Source organism: Oncorhynchus mykiss, chromosome 4 (genome assembly GCF_057628025.1).
Source record: "Oncorhynchus mykiss isolate SJ-2025 chromosome 4, ASM5762802v1, whole genome shotgun sequence".
Lineage (NCBI taxonomy): Eukaryota > Metazoa > Chordata > Actinopteri > Salmoniformes > Salmonidae > Oncorhynchus > Oncorhynchus mykiss.
In genome coordinates, this window is record NC_143025.1 from 72,594,508 (window position 1) to 72,612,584 (window position 18,077).

The 18,077-nt window shown below is 43.7% G+C and overlaps 1 protein-coding gene across 1 annotated transcript in view; it reads right to left on the reverse strand.

The window, feature by feature from the left end:
• rps6kc1 (ribosomal protein S6 kinase B1) overlaps positions 1-2,181 on the reverse strand; it is a 49,870-nt gene extending 47,689 nt beyond the window's left edge. Inside the window, exon 1 of the mRNA XM_036975942.2 lies at positions 1,243-2,181. Within this exon, the coding sequence (XP_036831837.2) occupies positions 1,243-1,344 (102 nt within the window). The 5' untranslated portion in view covers positions 1,345-2,181. The remainder of the gene's footprint in view (positions 1-1,242) is intronic.
• Positions 2,182-18,077: the final 15,896 nt, after the last annotated feature.

An 18,077-nucleotide genomic window follows, 5' to 3' on the forward strand; every position in this document is an offset into this window, starting at 1 on the left:
TTTACCATTTATATTTTTGCTAATTTTTACTTCACTGCATTACAAAATAAAATGATGTACTTTTTAATCTATACATTTTCCCTGATACCCAAAAGTTACATTTTGACTGGAAAATGTTCCAATTCACTTATCAAGAGAACATCCCTGGTTTTCTCTACTGCCTCTGATCTGACAGACTCACTAAACACAAATGCTTCATGTGTAAATGTGTTGGAGTGTGCCCCTGGCTATCCGTCAATAAAAATAAAATATGGTGCTGTCTGGTTTGCTTAAAAAAGGAATTTGAAATGGTTTATACTCTTACTTTTGATACTTATGTACATTTTAGCAATTCCGTTTACTTTTGATACTTAAGTATATTTAAAACCAAATACTTTTAGACTTTTACTCAAGTTGTATTTTACTGAGTGACTTTTACTTGAGTAATTTTCTATTAAGGTACTGTATCTTTACTTTTACTCAAGTATGACAATTTAGTAGTTTTTCCACCACTGCCAAAGAGGCATTTCTTCGGTTCATTGACCTTTTTGGAAGTACATACCAGCCATAACGGGAGTAAATTAAGATAGTTACTCAGCGAAACCCCATATTTGGTGAGTAACTAAAGTATTTTGACATTATAACGCATGCAGAGTTATCTAATGGGAATTTGAATGGGGGCTTCCTGGGCGTTAGAGGGGAGACACGTCATACTCATCGTCGACAGCTCTAAAGGCTTGCACAGATATTGGGGCAGCAGCAAGCTTATAAGTGGCAGCTTCTTACCGGTCTCATGATTGCACACTGTTCAGTTAGCTTTATTGTCAATAACAGTTAGTTAACTGACGTTAGCTAACTACCTAGTTAGCATATGGTGGTATGACAGAAGGTGGCATTCAATGTAATCTCCTCTCTTGATCTTGTTATCACCGAGTTTGGCTAACTATGGAGGCTTTCTATCTCCATTGTCAGACAAACGAGCTAGTTATTAGCTAGCGCAAGCTAGGCACTAGTTTGACAGCTAGTTAGTTAACGTTAGCTGAATAATGGGAGCAAGTTAGCAGGTGAACGGAAAAATGTCACATATAAGCAGCCAAAATAAGGTTTAAAACGTCGTTATTTATCAACTACAACATATCCGTATGAATAGTATTCGCAGTTGTAGCTACGACAGGATAAAACAACAATGATAACGTTAGCTAGCTAGCTGCTAACTAACGTCACTGTAGCTAGCTGTCAACAACACAGCCTCTGTCAACTTACCCTTGCAGTGACTTTGTACACTGTATAGCCTTTCTTGTGCTTTTTAGGGTCCGTAACAGTATAAAAACGTGCAAGTTCTCCTCGTTCCCGCTGCGATATCATTCTGATTGAAGCATAGCCATTAGCTAGCCAGCTGATTCCCAGTCTAAAAAGCCGGGGCTGCTTTGCTTCGTTCCAGATAGCCGCTGCTACACAGAGATAGAACAATGAGCCAGATAATTCACCGGATGTATGAATGTGAAGTATCCGGTGGGCGTTTCCACTCACATCCAAATAATGGGACGAGAATAAACCCAACAACTGTGGTCAGCAGTGGGGGAATAAGGAGTGAGATGGATTTTTGCCGATATTCAGATAATTTTCTCATCGATGAAACATTTGATCTCCAAAACTGTTTCCGAAACTAAAATCTGTAACAAACAGAGTGGACTGCGTTTTATAGACTTTACCCTTTGCCAAAGTTTTTTTTAAATGTGTCGTTTAGGAGTGCCAGGTCGAATTGAGTTATTGCACACGCACACTTCAAAGTGGTCGTTCCCTAACGGAAATATGCGAATAAATGCCAATAGTAGTTCAGTAGTTCGTGCTTGTCTCTGCCCACCTCCTTGCTTGTTTTTCCCACTATGACAGATTTTTATAACTATCGTGGGTTAGTTGGCTGCATATTGCAAAATGACACGCCGAAAGACCGGCTCCTCAAATTCTTCTTCATCTTCGGTACTATGGCAGTCTGCAAACAAAAGTTAGAGCTGCATTCCCACACCAACTGGACCAGGGATGAAGGGATAAGGGATACATTCACAAATTAAAAGTAAATTCCATTACAGGAAGATAAAAAAAACAACATTATTTCACAAAAACTAAAAAGTATTATCAGGAAAAATATTCCCACTCCTTCGGTCATTTGATACCTCAAACTTCCCTACTCAGGCTGGGACTACTCGAGACAGTACTCCGTGGAGCTCTTCAGATGTGAAATCTTTTAATCCCGGATATTGTTTAGCTGCAGAAACAATGATGTTGATCTTTCTAGATTTATTTCAAACTTGAACAGTATCTACTACCAATTCAATTCAATTCAAGGGCTTTATTGGCATGGGAAACATGTGTTAACATTGCCAAAGCAAGTGAGGTAGACAACATACAAAGTGAAAATATAAAGTGAAAAACAACAAAAATTAACAGTAAACATTACACATACAGAGGTTTCAAAACAGTAAAGACATTACAAATGTCATATTATATATATATATATACAGTATTTTAACAATGTACAAATGGTTAAAGGACACAAGATAAAATAAATAAGCATAAATATGGGTTGTATTTACAATGGTGTGTGTTCTTCACTGGTTGCCCTTTTCTCGTGGCAACAGGTCACAAATCTTGCTGCTGTGATGGCACACTGTGGAATTTCACCCAGTAGATATGGGAGTTTTTCAAATTTGGATTTGTTTTCGAATTCTTTGTGGATCTGTGTAATCTGAGGGAAATATGTCTCTCTAATATGGTCATACATTGGGCAGGAGGTTAGGAAGTGCAGCTCAGTTTCCACCTCATTTTGTGGGCAGTGAGCACATAGCCTGTCTTCTCTTGAGAGCCATGTCTGCCTACGGCGGCCTTTCTCAATAGCAAGGCTATGCTCACTGAGTCTGTACATAGTCAAAGCTTTCCTTAATTTTGGGTCAGTCACAGTGGTCAGGTATTCTGCCGCTGTGTACTCTCTGTTTAGGGCCAAATAGCATTCTAGTTTGCTCTGTTTTTTTGTTAATTCTTTCCAATGTGTCAAGTAATTATCTTTTTGTTTTCTCATGATTTGGTTGGGTCTAATTGTGCTGTTGTCCTGGGGCTCTGTAGGGTGTGTTTGTGTTTGTGAACAGAGCCCCAGGACCAGCTTGCTTAGGGGACTCTTCTCCAGGTTCATCTCTCTGTAGGTGATGGCTTTGTTATGGAAGGTTTGTGAATCACTTCCTTTTAGGTGGTTGTAGAATTTAACGGCTCTTTTCTGGATTTTGATAATTAGTGGGTATCGGCCTAATTCTGCTCTGCATGCATTATTTGGTGTTCTACGTTGTACACGGAGGATATTTTTGCAGAATTCTGCGTGCAGAGTCTCAATTTGGTGTTTGTCCCATTTTGTGAAGTCTTGGTTGGTGAGCGGACCCCAGACCTCGCAACCATAAAGGGCAATGGGCTCTATGACTGATTCAAGTATTTTTAGCCAAATCCTAATTGGTATGTTGAAATGTATGTTTCTTTTGATGGCATAGAATGCCCTTCTTGCCTTGTCTCTCAGATCGTTCACAGCTTTGTGGAAGTTACCTGTGGCGCTGATGTTTAGGCCAAGGTATGTATAGTTTTTTGTGTGCTCTAGGGCAACAGTGTCTAGATTGAATTTGTATTTGTGGTCCTGGTGACTGGACCTTTTTTGGAACACCATTATTTTGGTCTTACTGAGATTTACTGTCAGGGCCCAGGTCTGACAGAATCTGTGCATAAGATCTAGGTGCTGCTGTAGGCCCTCCTTGGTTGGTGACAGAAGCACCAGATCATCGGCAAACAGCAGACATTTGACTTCGGATTCTAGCAGGGGGAGGCCGGGTGCTGCAGACTTTTCTAGTGCCCGCGCCAATTCGTTGATATATATGTTGAAGAGGGTGGGGCTTAAGCTGCATCCCTGTCTAACCCCACGACCCTGTGTGAAGAAATTTGTGTGTTTTTTGCCAATTTTAACCGCACACTTGTTGTTTGTGTACATGGATTTTATAATGTCGTATGTTTTACCCCCAACACCACTTTCCATCAGTTTGTATAGCAGACCCTCATGCCAGATTGAGTCGAAGGCTTTTTTGAAATCAACAAAGCATGAGAAGACTTTGCCTTTGTTTTGGTTTGTTTGGTTGTCAATTAGGGTGTGCAGGGTGAATACATGGTCTGTTGTACGGTAATTTGGTAAAAAGCCAATTTGAAATTTGCTCAGTACATTGTTTTCATTGAGGAAATGTACGAGTCTGCTGTTAATGATAATGCAGAGGATTTTCCCAAGGTTACTGTTGACACATATTCCACGGTAGTTATTGGGGTCAAATTTGTCTCCACTTTTGTGGATTGGGGTGATCAGTCCTTGGTTCCAAATATTGGGGAAGATGCCAGAGCTAAGTATGATGTTAAAGAGTTTTAGTATAGCCAATTGGAATTTGTTGTCTGTATATTTGATCATTTCATTGAGGATACCATCAACACCACAGGCCTTTTTGGGTTGGAGGGTTTTCATTCTTCATCAAACCATTTGTCATTATTGTTAATTTTCTTCGGTTTTCTATTTGAGATTTTTAGATTTGATAGGGAAGCTGAGAGGTCAAATATACTGTTAAGATTTTCTACTGCCAAGTTTACACCTTCACTATTACAGCGGAACGTTTTACCCAGGAAATTGTCTAAAAGGGATTGAATTTGTTGTTGCCTAATTGTTTTTTGGTAGGTTTCCAAACTGCATTCCTTCCATCTATAGCATTTCTTAATGTTACTCAGTTCCTTTGGCTTTGATGCCTCATGATTGATTATTGCTCTGTTCAAGTAGACTGTGATTTTGCTGTGGTCTGATAGGGGTGTCAGTGGGCTGACTGTGAACGCTCTGAGAGACTCTGGGTTGAGGTCGGTGATAAAGTAGTCTACTGTACTACTGCCAAGAGATGAGCTATAGGTGTACCTACCATAGGAGTCCCCTCGAAGCCTACCGTTGACTATGTACATACCCAGCGTGCGACAGAGCTGCAGGAGTTGTGACCCGTTTTTGTTGGTTATGTTGTCATAGTTGTGCCTAGGGGGGCATATGTGGGAGGGAATGCTGTCACCTCCAGGCAGGTGTTTGTCCCCCTGTGTGCTTAGGGTGTCAGGTTCTTGTCCGGTTCTGGCATTTAGGTCGCCACAGACTAGTACATGTCCCTGGGCCTGGAAATGATTGATTTCCCCCTCCAGGATGGAGAAGCTGTCTTCATTAAAATATGGGGATTCTAGTGGGGGGATATAGGTAGCACACAGGAGGACATTTTTCTCTGTTAGGATAATTTCCTTTTGAATTTCTAGCCAAATGTAAAATGTTCCTGTTTTGATTAATTTAATAGAGTGAGTTAGGTCTGCTCTATACCAAATTAGCATACCCCCTGAGTCCCTTCCCTGTTTCACACCTGGTAGTTTGGTGGATGGGACTACCAGCTCTCTGTAACCTAGAGGGCAACCAGTGGGTCCGTCTCCTCTATACCAGGTTTCTTGCAGGATGACAATGTCTGTATTACCGATTTCTTTGGTGAAGTCCGGGTTTCTGCTCTTTAGGCCAAAGGCAGATGACCTCAGGCCTTGGATATTCCAGGATAATATAGTGAAGGCTTTTTGTTCCATAGAGTGTCCAATGTTGTTGGTCGTGGTTTGGCCTCAGGCCAGTAAGTGTGAGCAGAGCCTGCTGAGCATCTGGTACATGCCATTGGCTTCGGCGAGTGTGAGAGTGGGGGTTGGGACTGTTTGCCCGCTCACTACCTGGGCGTATGTGTGGCTTCCATGTTGAGGCCCTCTTTGCGGGGGTGGGGTGCATGGGGTGGGCAGGAGTGGCATAGGTCTGATCTGAGGGGGCCTAAATGGGGTGTGGGCATGGTTGACGTGGGGGGGTGTTGATTGGTTGGGGTGGGGGTGTGGATGTGTCTGGGTGTACTGTGGTCTGGATGTAATTCCTCTTGGCGTGGGTCCTCTATGTGTAGGTCCAGGGGGGGGTCCTGCAGATCTGGGAGGGTGTCTCGCTGGTCTGGATGGGGTGTCTATTGATCTGTTGCTCCTGTGTGAAGTGTTGGGGATACGTTTGAGAGCGATGTCCTTTAGAGTTCGGGCAAAGGTGGGCACTGCTGCCTTGTAGAGGTGGACCTGGTCATAGAGGCTGTTCAAGTCCAGGGTGGAGTGGTGGGCCAGGAAAACGTTTGGTTTTGAGGCACAGTCACGGGAAATACTTGCATTTACCCGCTGTATTGTGGCAGGGTGGAAGTCTTTTCGTGGTAGCAGGGTGGAGATAACCACTTGTGCGTTGGGGAAAGTAGAAGAAGCCTTTTCAATCACTCTCTTCAGTGCTGTGGCCACTCTTTCCTGCTGTGCTCTCAGGTCGTTTGTGCCTGTGTGTATTATTATGTGGCTGGGTGAGCCTAGTTTGGCCTCAGACAGAAGGTCGAGGGCACGCTGGGTGTTTGGACACCAGAGTTTAGACACACTGTGTTTGGGAAAAAGTTTTTTTTCTTCTATATATTTCCCATTTGAGTCCATAAGTAGTACAATCTGTGTCTTGTGTTTGTCCTCAGTGGGTGTGGGGGGGTTGTCAAAAGGGCTATCAGGGTGGCTGACAGGGGGGGTGCTCAGAGGGGGTGAGAGCCTCTGGGCTTGGGGTTCTTCATTTGTCTGTTCTGCTGTGATGTCGACTCTATGGTCAGGGTCTGGTGTGGACTGTTCTGCTGTGGTGTCGACTCTATGTTCAGGGTCTGGTGTGGACTGTTCTGCTGTGGTGTCGAGACTTTTGTTGGGTGCTGAGGTGGGCTGTTCTGCTGGCTTCTCTGTGGGGGTGGCCACCTCTCTAGTGGGTTGTTCTCTGTCACACGCCGTCCCCCTCAACTTCTCCTCCATCCCCCTCAACCTCTCCTCCACCAGCAGTCTGATACTCTCCTCTAGTGCTCTGTTCTGCTCCTCTTTCTCCTGTTGTATTTGTCTCACCACTGTCCAAAGTGCAGATATGTCTCTGTCCACCTCCAGCTCTCCGGGTCTGGTTAAGGGGCTGTTGTTGTGCTGGACTGTTGTCTGGGTCTGCGCTGACTGAAGTGTAATCACCTGCTGTTCCAGCTCCACCTGCCTTACCTCCAGCTGGGTGAATTTGTCCTTCATTTCAATGAGGGAGTGGTAATCTGTGCTGGGAGGTTGACTCTCCACTGGGGGTTGCTCATCTGTGGGGTTACATAATGAAGAGGTCTGGTCTGACCCGCTCGGTGTGGGGGTATCATTATCAAGGCAGAGCTTCTCCTGCTGGGCTAATTCTTTGATTAGGTGAAAGTCCAGCTGAAACTGTTTGTGGTTATTCTGTACCATTACTGTTCCGGATTTATAGATATTTATATTACTTAACTCGGAGTCCTCGTTATCAAGTATTCTGAGTTTCCACCCCTCGTTAATCCCCCCTCTCGTTACAAAGGGGTAGTGTGCTAATATAGCACTGTGCCATGCCAGGGGATGGTTTGTGTGGAAGATAAGGTTGCTGATGTTCCCATTTTTGTAATAGTCAGCAAAAAGTGTCTCTTGATTTTCCATAAGGAGCTTCTTCTTGTGGTCTTTTCTTGCCTTATCATTCTTTACATGCAAAGGGTACTGTATTTTAATTACCTCTGAACAGCGGGAGGGAGCTTCTAAGGCCTCTCCATTTGGTTGGGGTAGACTGTGTGACTCTCCTGCCATTGTTGGGCTAATGGGCTTTGACACCTCTCACTTGACACGTCAGTGCTAGTTGAAGCTGTATCAAGCTTGGCAGAATTATGTTAGAATTCAGTCCTTATAAAGTAATGTTGTGTATTTTTCTTCTTGGCTTTTGGAAATAAAATATAGTTTCAGACTAAACATTACTCACTCAGTTCCAGGTTGGATGGTGTTTTCAGGTTTCTGTTGTTTTCCAGAGAATTTGCTGTATAGGGTAAAAAATCCTTGGTTGTTGTGAACTTTCCAGGTGATTCCGTAATTCCGTCCAAAATCAGGTTGTAGGTTTTAAGTTTTGATTTGAAGTAGGGGTTATGTTGAAGAGGGTAGAATCCAGTATGTGTTCCTGACAAAAAATCCAAGTTTATCTAACTCCTAATCTATATTTTTTAAAGAAAATGCTGAAAAATGCAGGAGCTCTGATCCTCACCATCTCATCTCCACCCGCTCCTTCAGCTATTTCCACAGCCTCCACATAGGAGACCTGATGGATAGCCCTACCTTTTTTTATTTTATTTTATTTTTTATTTAAAAAATTGGGATAGCCCTACCTACTGTGACCTTCTTCACCCTTACAGGTAGTCCCAATGTGGAGGTTCTTTCCATTGCATGTCCAGGCTGTCCAGCATAGCCACGCATTGAATACAATTATATTTGAACTTACTCTGTCGATTGTCTGTGGGGTTGGTTCTTAATCGGGTTCAAATTTGACAAAAAAACACTTGAAACCCGTGAACCCCAAGGGACTCGGATTAACAGAGGGGGTATTAATAACTTGGTTATTCCAGGAAGGATAGAGAGGAAGGCTCCACACCACTCTCTCTCTTGAGTATCTTATCTTTCTTCTGATGATCTCATTATGCTCATTTGTAGCTTTGTTAAGTGATTCTCCAAGATCGCATAGCAGTTCAGACGTCTTTTGTCCTCGTCTTGTCGTGTCCTGTATATATATATATTTACAACTTTTTTCACATACATTTTATTTTTATTTTCCATCAACTCATCTTCTAAACACTCTCCTGCAACCAGCCTCACCAATTTATATTTATAAAAAAGTATTATTTACCTCAGATCTGTAATCCTCCAAGAAGCTAGCCAGAAACTCCAAGAAGCTAGCCAGAAACTAGCCAGAAGCTAGCCAGGAGCTAGCCCAGAAGCTAATCCAGAAGCTAATCAGAAGCTAGTTAGCTTCTTTACTGGCAAATCGTTAGTATTCAGCTAACCACGGTTTGTGGTCATCAGCTATCCTTTAGCTCGAAATTCTATCGAAAATCTATCGCCAGTTTTGTACGGCGCAGCGCGGCTCGGAACGGAACATACCAGACCAATTTTTCTCTCCATGTCCCTGGATTTCAACTGCTCTCTGGACATTCATACCCGGATCTCACAGCTAGCTAGCTGCTATCCGTGTGACAGTCGGCTTTCGTCGATTCCGGAGCAAACATCGATTGTTCCGGTGGTAGCCAGCTCCGTCAATCACTCCTGAGTTCCATCATTCACTCCTGGGCTGCAGTCACCTATCCGGACCCGTTTCACTGCCTACGCGGAGCCCCACCGGGCCTTCACAACTGGACTGCCGACGTTATCTACCCGAATGAGATCCGGCTGGCTCCTCTGTCGCGACGTTACCTGAACCCCCATCTGCGGCCCGCTAACCGTTAGCTGTCTTACCGGCTGCTATCTGAATAGACAATCGGACAATTTATTTATTTTTATTATTATTATTATGTTTTCTTCTCGGGCCTCTATAACTATATCTATTGTTCTTATTTTTGTTGTTGTTGTGTGATTTGGATTAATCCCCTCTACGACACGGAACCCCACTAATCTACTGACCGAACGCAAGAGGTGGCTAACAACAGACTCCATCCTATGCTAGCTTGCTACCGGTTGGCCTGGCTAGCTGTCTAAATCGCTGTGACCCTCAACCAACCTCTCCACTCACTGGACCCTTTTGATCACTCGACTAAGCATGCCTCTCCTTAATGTCAATATGTCTTGTCCATTGCTGTTCTGGTTAGTGTTTATTGGCTTATTTCACTGTAGAGCCTCTAGTCCTGCTCACTATACCTTATCCAACCTATTAGTTCCACCACCCACACATGCAATGACATCTCCTGGTTTCAATGATGTTTCTAGAGACAATATCTCTCTCTTCATCACTCAATACCTAGGTTTACCTCCACTGTATTCACATCCTACCTTACCTTTGTCTGTACATTATACCTTGATGCTATTTCATCGCCCCCAGAAACCTCCTTTTACTCTCTGTTCCAGACGTTCTAGACGACCAATTCTTATTGCTTTTAGCCGCTCCCTTATTCTACTCCTCCTATGTTCCTCTGGCGATGTAGAGGTGAATCCAGGCCCTGCAGTGCCTAGCTCCACTCCTATTCCCCAGGCGCTCTCTTTTGACGACTTCTGTAACCGTAATAGCCTTGGTTTCATGCATGTTAACATTAGAAGCCTCCTCCCTAAGTTTGTTCTATTCACTGCTTTAGCACACTCTGCCAACCCGGATGTTCTAGCTGTGTCTGAATCCTGGCTTAGGAAGACCACCAAAAATTCAGACATTTTAATTCCAAACTACAACATTTTCAGACAAGATAGAACTGCCAAAGGGGGCGGTGTTGCAATCTACTGCAAAGATAGCCTGCAGAGTTCTGTCCTACTATCCAGGTCTGTACCCAAACAATTTGAACTTCTACTTTTAAAAATCCACCTCTCTAAAAACAAGTCTCTCACCGTTGCCGCCTGCTATAGACCACCCTCTGCCCCCAGCTGTGCTCTGGACACCATATGTGAACTGATTGCCCCCCATCTATCTTCAGAGCTCGTGCTGCTAGGCGACCTAAACTGGAACATGCTTAACACCCCAGCCATCCTACAATCTAAACTTGATGCCCTCAATCTCACACAAATTATCAATGAACCTACCAGGTACCTCCCCAAAGCCTTAAACACGGGCACCCTCATAGATATCATCCTAACCAACTTCCCCTCTAAATACACCTCTGCTGTCTTCAACCAAGATCTCAGCGATCACTGCCTCATTGCCTGCATCCGTAATGGGTCAGCGGTCAAACGACCTCCTCTCATCACTGTAAAACGCTCCCTGAAACACTTCAGCGAGCAGGCCTTTCTAATCGACCTGGCCGGGGTATCCTGGAAGGATATTGACCTCATCCCGTCAGTAGAGGATGCCTGGATATTTTTTAAAAATGCCTTCCTAACCATCTTAAATAAACATGCCCCATTCAAGAAATGTAGAACCAGGAACAGATATAGCCCTTGGTTCTCCCCAGACCTGACTGCCCTTAACCAACACAAAAACATCCTATGGCGTTCTGCATTAGCATCGAACAGCCCCCGTGATATGCAGCTGTTCAGGGAAGCTAGAAACCATTATACACAGGCAGTTAGAAAAGCCAAGGCTAGCTTTTTCAAGCAGAAATTTGCTTCTTGCAACACTAACTCAAAAAAGTTCTGGGACACTGTAAAGTCCATGGAGAATAAGAACACCTCCTCCCAGCTGCCCACTGCACTGAAGATAGGAAACACTGTCACCACTGATAAATCCACCATAATTGAACATTTCAATAAGCATTTTTCTACTGCTGGCCATGCTTTCCACCTGGCTACTCCTACCCCTGTCAACAGCACTGCACCCCCAACAGCAACTCGCCCAAGCCTTCCCCATTTCTCCTTCTCCCAAATCCATTCAGCTGATGTTCTGAAAGAGCTGCAAAATCTGGACCCCTACAAATCAGCCGGGCTAGACAATCTGGACCCTTTCTTTCTAAAATTATCTGCCGAAATTGTTGCCACCCCTATTACTAGCCTGTTCAACCTCTCTTTCGTGTCGTCTGAGATTCCCAAAGATTGGAAAGCAGCTGCGGTCATCCCCCTCTTCAAAGGGGGGGACACTCTTGACCCAAACTGCTACAGACCTATATCTATCCTACCATGCCTTTCTAAGGTCTTCGAAAGCCAAGTCAACAAACAGATTACCGACCATTTTGAATCTCACCATACCTTCTCTGCTATGCAATCTGGTTTCAGAGCTGGTCATGGGTGCACCTCAGCCACGCTCAAGGTCCTAAACGATATCTTAACCGCCATCGATAAGAAACATTACTGTGCAGCCGTATTCATTGATCTGGCCAAGGCTTTCGACTCTGTCAATCACCACATCCTCATCGGCAGACTCAACAGCCTTGGTTTCTCAAATGATTGCCTCGCCTGGTTCACCAACTACTTCTCTGATAGAGTTCAGTGTGTCAAATCGGAGGGTCTGTTGTCCGGACCTCTGGCAGTCTCTATGGGGGTGCCACAGGGTTCAATTCTTGGACCGACTCTCTTCTCTGTATACATCAATGAGGTCGCTCTTGCTGCTGGTGAGTCTCTGATCCACCTCTACGCAGACGACACCATTCTGTATACTTCCGGACCTTCTTTGGACACTGTGTTAACAACCCTCCAGGCAAGCTTCAATGCCATACAACTCTCCTTCCGTGGCCTCCAATTGCTCTTAAATACAAGTAAAACTAAATGCATGCTCTTCAACCGATCGCTACCTGCACCTACCCGCCTGTCCAACATCACTACTCTGGACGGCTCTGACTTAGAATACGTGGACAACTACAAATACTTAGGTGTCTGGTTAGACTGTAAACTCTCCTTCCAGACCCATATCAAACATCTTCAATCCAAAGTTAAATCTAGAATTGGCTTCCTATTTCGCAACAAAGCATCCTTCACTCATGCTGCCAAACATACCCTTGTAAAACTGACCATCCTACCAATCCTCGACTTTGGCGATGTAATTTACAAAATAGCCTCCAATACCCTACTCAACAAATTGGATGCAGTCTATCACAGTGCAATCCGTTTTGTCACCAAAGCCCCATATACTACCCACCATTGCGACCTGTACGCTCTCGTTGGCTGGCCCTCGCTTCATACTCGTCGCCAAACCCACTGGCTCCATGTCATCTACAAGACCCTGCTAGGTAAAGTCCCCCCTTATCTCAGCTCGCTGGTCACCATAGCATCTCCCACCTGTAGCACACGCTCCAGCAGGTATATCTCTCTAGTCACCCCCAAAACCAATTCTTTCTTTGGCCGCCTCTCTTTCCAGTTCTCTGCTGCCAATGACTGGAACGAACTACAAAAATCTCTGAAACTGGAAACACTTATCTCCCTCACTAGCTTTAAGCACCAACTGTCAGAGCAGCTCACAGATTACTGCACCTGTACATAGCCCACCTATAATTTAGCCCTATCAACTACCTCTTTCCCAACTGTATTTAATTAATTTATTTATTTTGCTCCTTTGCACCCCATTATTTTTATTTCTACTTTGCACATTCTTCCATTGCAAAACTACCATTCCAGTGTTTTACTTGCTATATTGTATTTACCTTGCCACCAAGGCCTTTTTTGCCTTTTACCTCCCTTCTCACCTCATTTGCTCACATTGTATATAGACTTGTTTATACTTTATTATTGACTGTATGTTTGTTTTACTCCATGTGTAACTCTGTGTTGTTGTATCTGTCGAACTGCTTTGCTTTATCTTGGCCAGGTCGCAATTGTAAATGAGAACTTGTTCTCAACTTGCCTACCTGGTTAAATAAAGGTAAAATAAAATAAATAAAAATAAGTGTGTGTGTGTTTCCTATCCCTGTTCACTTCTCTCCCTGTAGGTTGTACAGACACTACCCCTTGACTACAACCCTTCTAATTTAGTGTATCCTGCTCGCACAACCCATGTGTAATTTCTAGTCCCCGGCAACGTTTGGAACTGCCGATTTGCGGTCAAGAAGACTGAGTTAATCTCAGCCTATGTTGCCCATCAGTCCCTACACCTTTTGGCCCTGACAGATGTTGAATCCCTGTATACTAATATCCCCCATCAGGGAGGCCTAGAAGCCATGGTACACCGTCTTAGTCAACGACCCACTGGTACACTGTCTTAGTCAACAACCCACTGGTACACCGTCTTAGTCAACGACCCACTGGTACACTGTCTTAGTCAACAACCCACTGGCACACTGTCTTAGTCAACGACCCACTGGCACACTGTCTTAGTCAACGACCCACTGGTACACTGTCTTAGTCAACGACCCACTGGTACACTGTCTTAGTCAACGACCCACTGGCACACTGTCTTAGTCAACGACCCACTGGTACACTGTCTTAGTCAACGACCCACTGGTACACTGTCTTAGTCAACGACCCCCTGGTAAACTGTCTTAGTCAACGACCCCCTGGTACACTGTCTTAGTCAACGACCCATTGGCACACTGTCTTAGTCAATGACCCACTGGTAAACTGTCTTAGTCAACGACCCCCTGGTACACTGTCTTAGTCAACGACCCACTGGTACACTCCCTAGCGCTAACTCTATTGTTGAACTTGCTGAGATTGTTCTGACTAAGAACTTTTTCATGTTTGAAAATGACATGTTCATTCAACAGAAGATAACTGCTATGGGTGGCAAAATGTCACTGAATTATGCCATGTATGTGGGGTTGTTTGAGTAGAATGTGATTTTCAGCCCTAACCATCCATTCTTGTGCCATATCAGACTCTGGAAACAAATTACATTTGTTCTATTCCAGGGAACAGCAGAGGAACTTCATCGATTCCACTCTTTCGTTAGGCTAGGCTAGTTGAGAACAAGTTCTCATTTGCAACTGCGACCTGGCCAATATGTAGCAAAGCAGTGTGACACAGACAACAACACAGAGTTACACATGGAGTAAACAATAAACAAGTCAATAACACAATAAACAAGTCAATGACACAGTAGAAAAAAGAACGTCTATACACAGTGTGTGCAAAAGGCATGAGGAGGTAAGGCAATACATAGGCCAAAGGAGCGACTAATTACAATTTAGCAGATTAACACTGGAGTGATAAATGAGCAGATGATGATGTACAGGTAGAGATACTGGTGTGCAAAAGAGCAGAAAAGTAAATCAAATAAAAACAGTATGAGGATGAGGTAGGTAGATTGGGTGGGCTTTTTGAAATTCACCCTCACCTTTGATGCGCATGAAATATGTTTTCGTGACATTTTGATTAAGAGGGAGTGGGGTGGTTTTAGCTTGGATCTATACAGGGAGCCCGATGGACAGGAATTCCCTGTTACACGGAGACATCTTCCACCCTACACCCCCCCAGAAAAATCCTCCCCATTAGCCAATACAGTCGCATACTCAGGATTTGTGGTACACAGAGTAACTATGACAAACAAGCCGACTATCAGGATGAGCGTTTCAGACAGCCGCCTTACCCAGAGGAATGGCTGCATGATGCAAGGGAACGTTATAAAAATATGACCCAGGATGACAGCCTCACACCCAAACCTCTCCAACTTCCTGACCAATGCGCTCAATGCTTCCTTCAATACTCCCCACTTGGTAAACAGTTCGACCACATCATTGGGGGAGCGTCTGAAGGTCTGATCTTCCACCAGAGCCACGTAGTACCTTTCTAGACAATGTGCAGGATGGTAACTATAGATGTGGCTGATGTAACCAGTGTAACTTTACGAACAAATGCACAATGTTCAATCACCCTATTACGGGCAAGGCCATTAAGATTAAGGGAATCATTAAATGTCTCACATAAAAAAAAATGATATACCTGATTAAGTGTATTTATGGTCTATGCTGTGTAGGAAAAACAAAACGAGCTCTGAAAACAAGGATAGCAAAACACAGGAGTAATACCAGGACTAGAGGTCAACCGATTAATCGGAATGGCCAATTAATTAGGACCGATATCAAGTTTTCATAATAATCGGTAATCTGCATTTTTGGAAACCAATTATGGCCGATTACATTGCACACCACGAAGAGACTGCTTGGCAGGCTGACTACCTGTTATGTGAGTGCAGCAAGAGCCAAGGTAAGTTGCTAGCTAGCATTAAACTTATCTTATATCTTATATAATTTATCATCGAATCACAGCCTACTTCGCCAAACGGGTGATGATTTAACAAGCGCATTCGCTTAACGTTGAAGGTTGTGCAATGTAACAGCAATATTTAGACTTAGGGATGCCACCCGTTAGAACGGTTCAGTATTTCACTGAAAGAATAAACGTTTTGTTTTCAAAATGATAGTTTCCGGATTTTACCATATTAATGACCTAAGGCTCGTATTTCTGTGTGTTATATTATAATTAAGTCTATGATTTGATATTTGATAGAGCAGTCTGACTGAGCGGTGGTAGGCAGCAGCAGGTTTGTATGCATTCATTCAAACAGCACTTTCCTGCATTTGCCAGCAGCTCTTAGCTGTGCTTCAAGCATTGCGCTGTTTATGACTTCAAGCCTATCAACTCTCGAGATTAGGCAATACTGGCAATACTATAGTGCCTATAAGAACATCCAATAGTCAAAGGTATAGGAAATACAAATGCTATAGAGAGAAATAGTACTATAATTCCTATAACAACTACAACCTAAAACTTCTTACCTGGGAATATTGAAGACTGATGTTGAAAGGAACCACCAGCTTTCATATGTTCTCATGTTCTGAGCAAGGACCTTAAACGTTAGCTTTTTTACATGGCAAAATTTGCACTTTTACTTCTCCAACACTTTGTTTTTGCATTATTTAAAGCAAATTGAACATGTTTCATTATTTTTTTGAGACTAAATATATTTTATTGATGTATTAAGTTAAAATAAAAGTGTTCATTCAGTATTGTTGTAATTGTCATTATTACAAATATATATATAAAAATCGGCTGATTAATTGGTATCGGCTTTTTTGGTCCTCCAATAATCGGTATTGGTATCAGCGTTGAAGAATCATAATCGGTCGACCTCTAATCAGGACCCTTGACCAGAGAAACCCTACGGCTGCACATTTCATTGAGTCTCGTCACAACATTAGCTCTTTGAGATACATTGGCATTGAACATGTTTAGACGACTGGGGGGGAGGGGGGGGGGGGGGGGGACTGATAATCTATTATTGAGAAGAGAATTGTATTGGATTCACCATGTGTACCATGTCTCCTAGAGGTCTGAACCAAGGGTTTGATATCAGACCATTTCTTACATCAATATGTCACTTTGATTTGTCTTGCCATCCACTTGGTATTTTTTTAAATATATATTATTTTCTGGAACTACTACATGTACACATCTCATTGTTATTAAATTATTAGAGATGCACAACTAGTTTTTGCACCTGTAACCGATGTGAAATGGCTAGCTAGTTAGCAGTGGTGCGCGCTAATAGCGTTTCCATCGGGGTCGCTCTGAGGACCTTGAAGTAGTTGTTCCCCTTGCTCGCTCCACAAAAGGGCCGCGGCTTTTTGTGGAGAGATGGGTAACGATGCTTCGAGGGTGACTGTTGGTGTGTGCGGAGGGTGCCTGGTTCGAGCCCTATTAGGGGCGAGGAGAGGGACGGAAGCTATACTGTTACACACCCACCATGCGTCATGTCCGCAATGGTCATGTAAGGTGAAATGTGTACCTGTATATTTTGGGATGGGAGCACTCAGATTGTTGGACCAGACAAAGATCTGTTTCGGATCGGAACGTTGTCAGTAAACCGGTGAATTGGGGGCTTTAACAGTGTGCGGGCCTTCTTGTTCCATACTTTGACCTCACTCTTTCCCAGTCCCCGACCACTCACAAGGCAGGCAATATGCTTGACCTCATCTTTACTAGAGGCTGTTCACCTACTAATCTCACTGCAACCCCCCTCCAGGTCTTTGATCACTACATTGTTTATTTTTCTCTCCATTTCTCCTCCAACTCTACCCACTCAGCCCCTACCCAGATGGTCATGCACCATTGCAATCTTTCCTCTCTCTCTCCCACTACACTCCACTTCTATCCTATAATTTCTCCCTTCTGCTAAATCCTTCTCCCTACTGTCTCTGCCTCTTCGATCCTACTCTCCTCCTTTTCCGCATCCTTTGACTCTCACTGTCCTCTTTCCTCCCGACTGGCTCGGTCCTCCCCTACTGCTCCGTGGCTGAGTAACTCATTAAGTACTCACAGAACAGGGCTGCAGTCATCTGAGCGGAAATGGCGGAACACTCCATTTCCGGAGGACCTATCATCCTTCCACTCCCTCCTCTTCCTCTGTATTTACTGCTAAAGCCGCTTTCTATCAATCAACATTTCAAGCCTCTGCCTCCACCCTGGGAAACTGTTCTCCAGGGGTTGGAACCGGTTCAGGGAACAGAACCGAAAACCAATTTTTTCGAGGACAGGAACAGCACTGGAAATTAAAGTGATATACACTGTTCCAGAAAATAACATTTATTTTAAAAGCAAGGAAACCAGTTAGTCACTCTGTCACTCAGAAA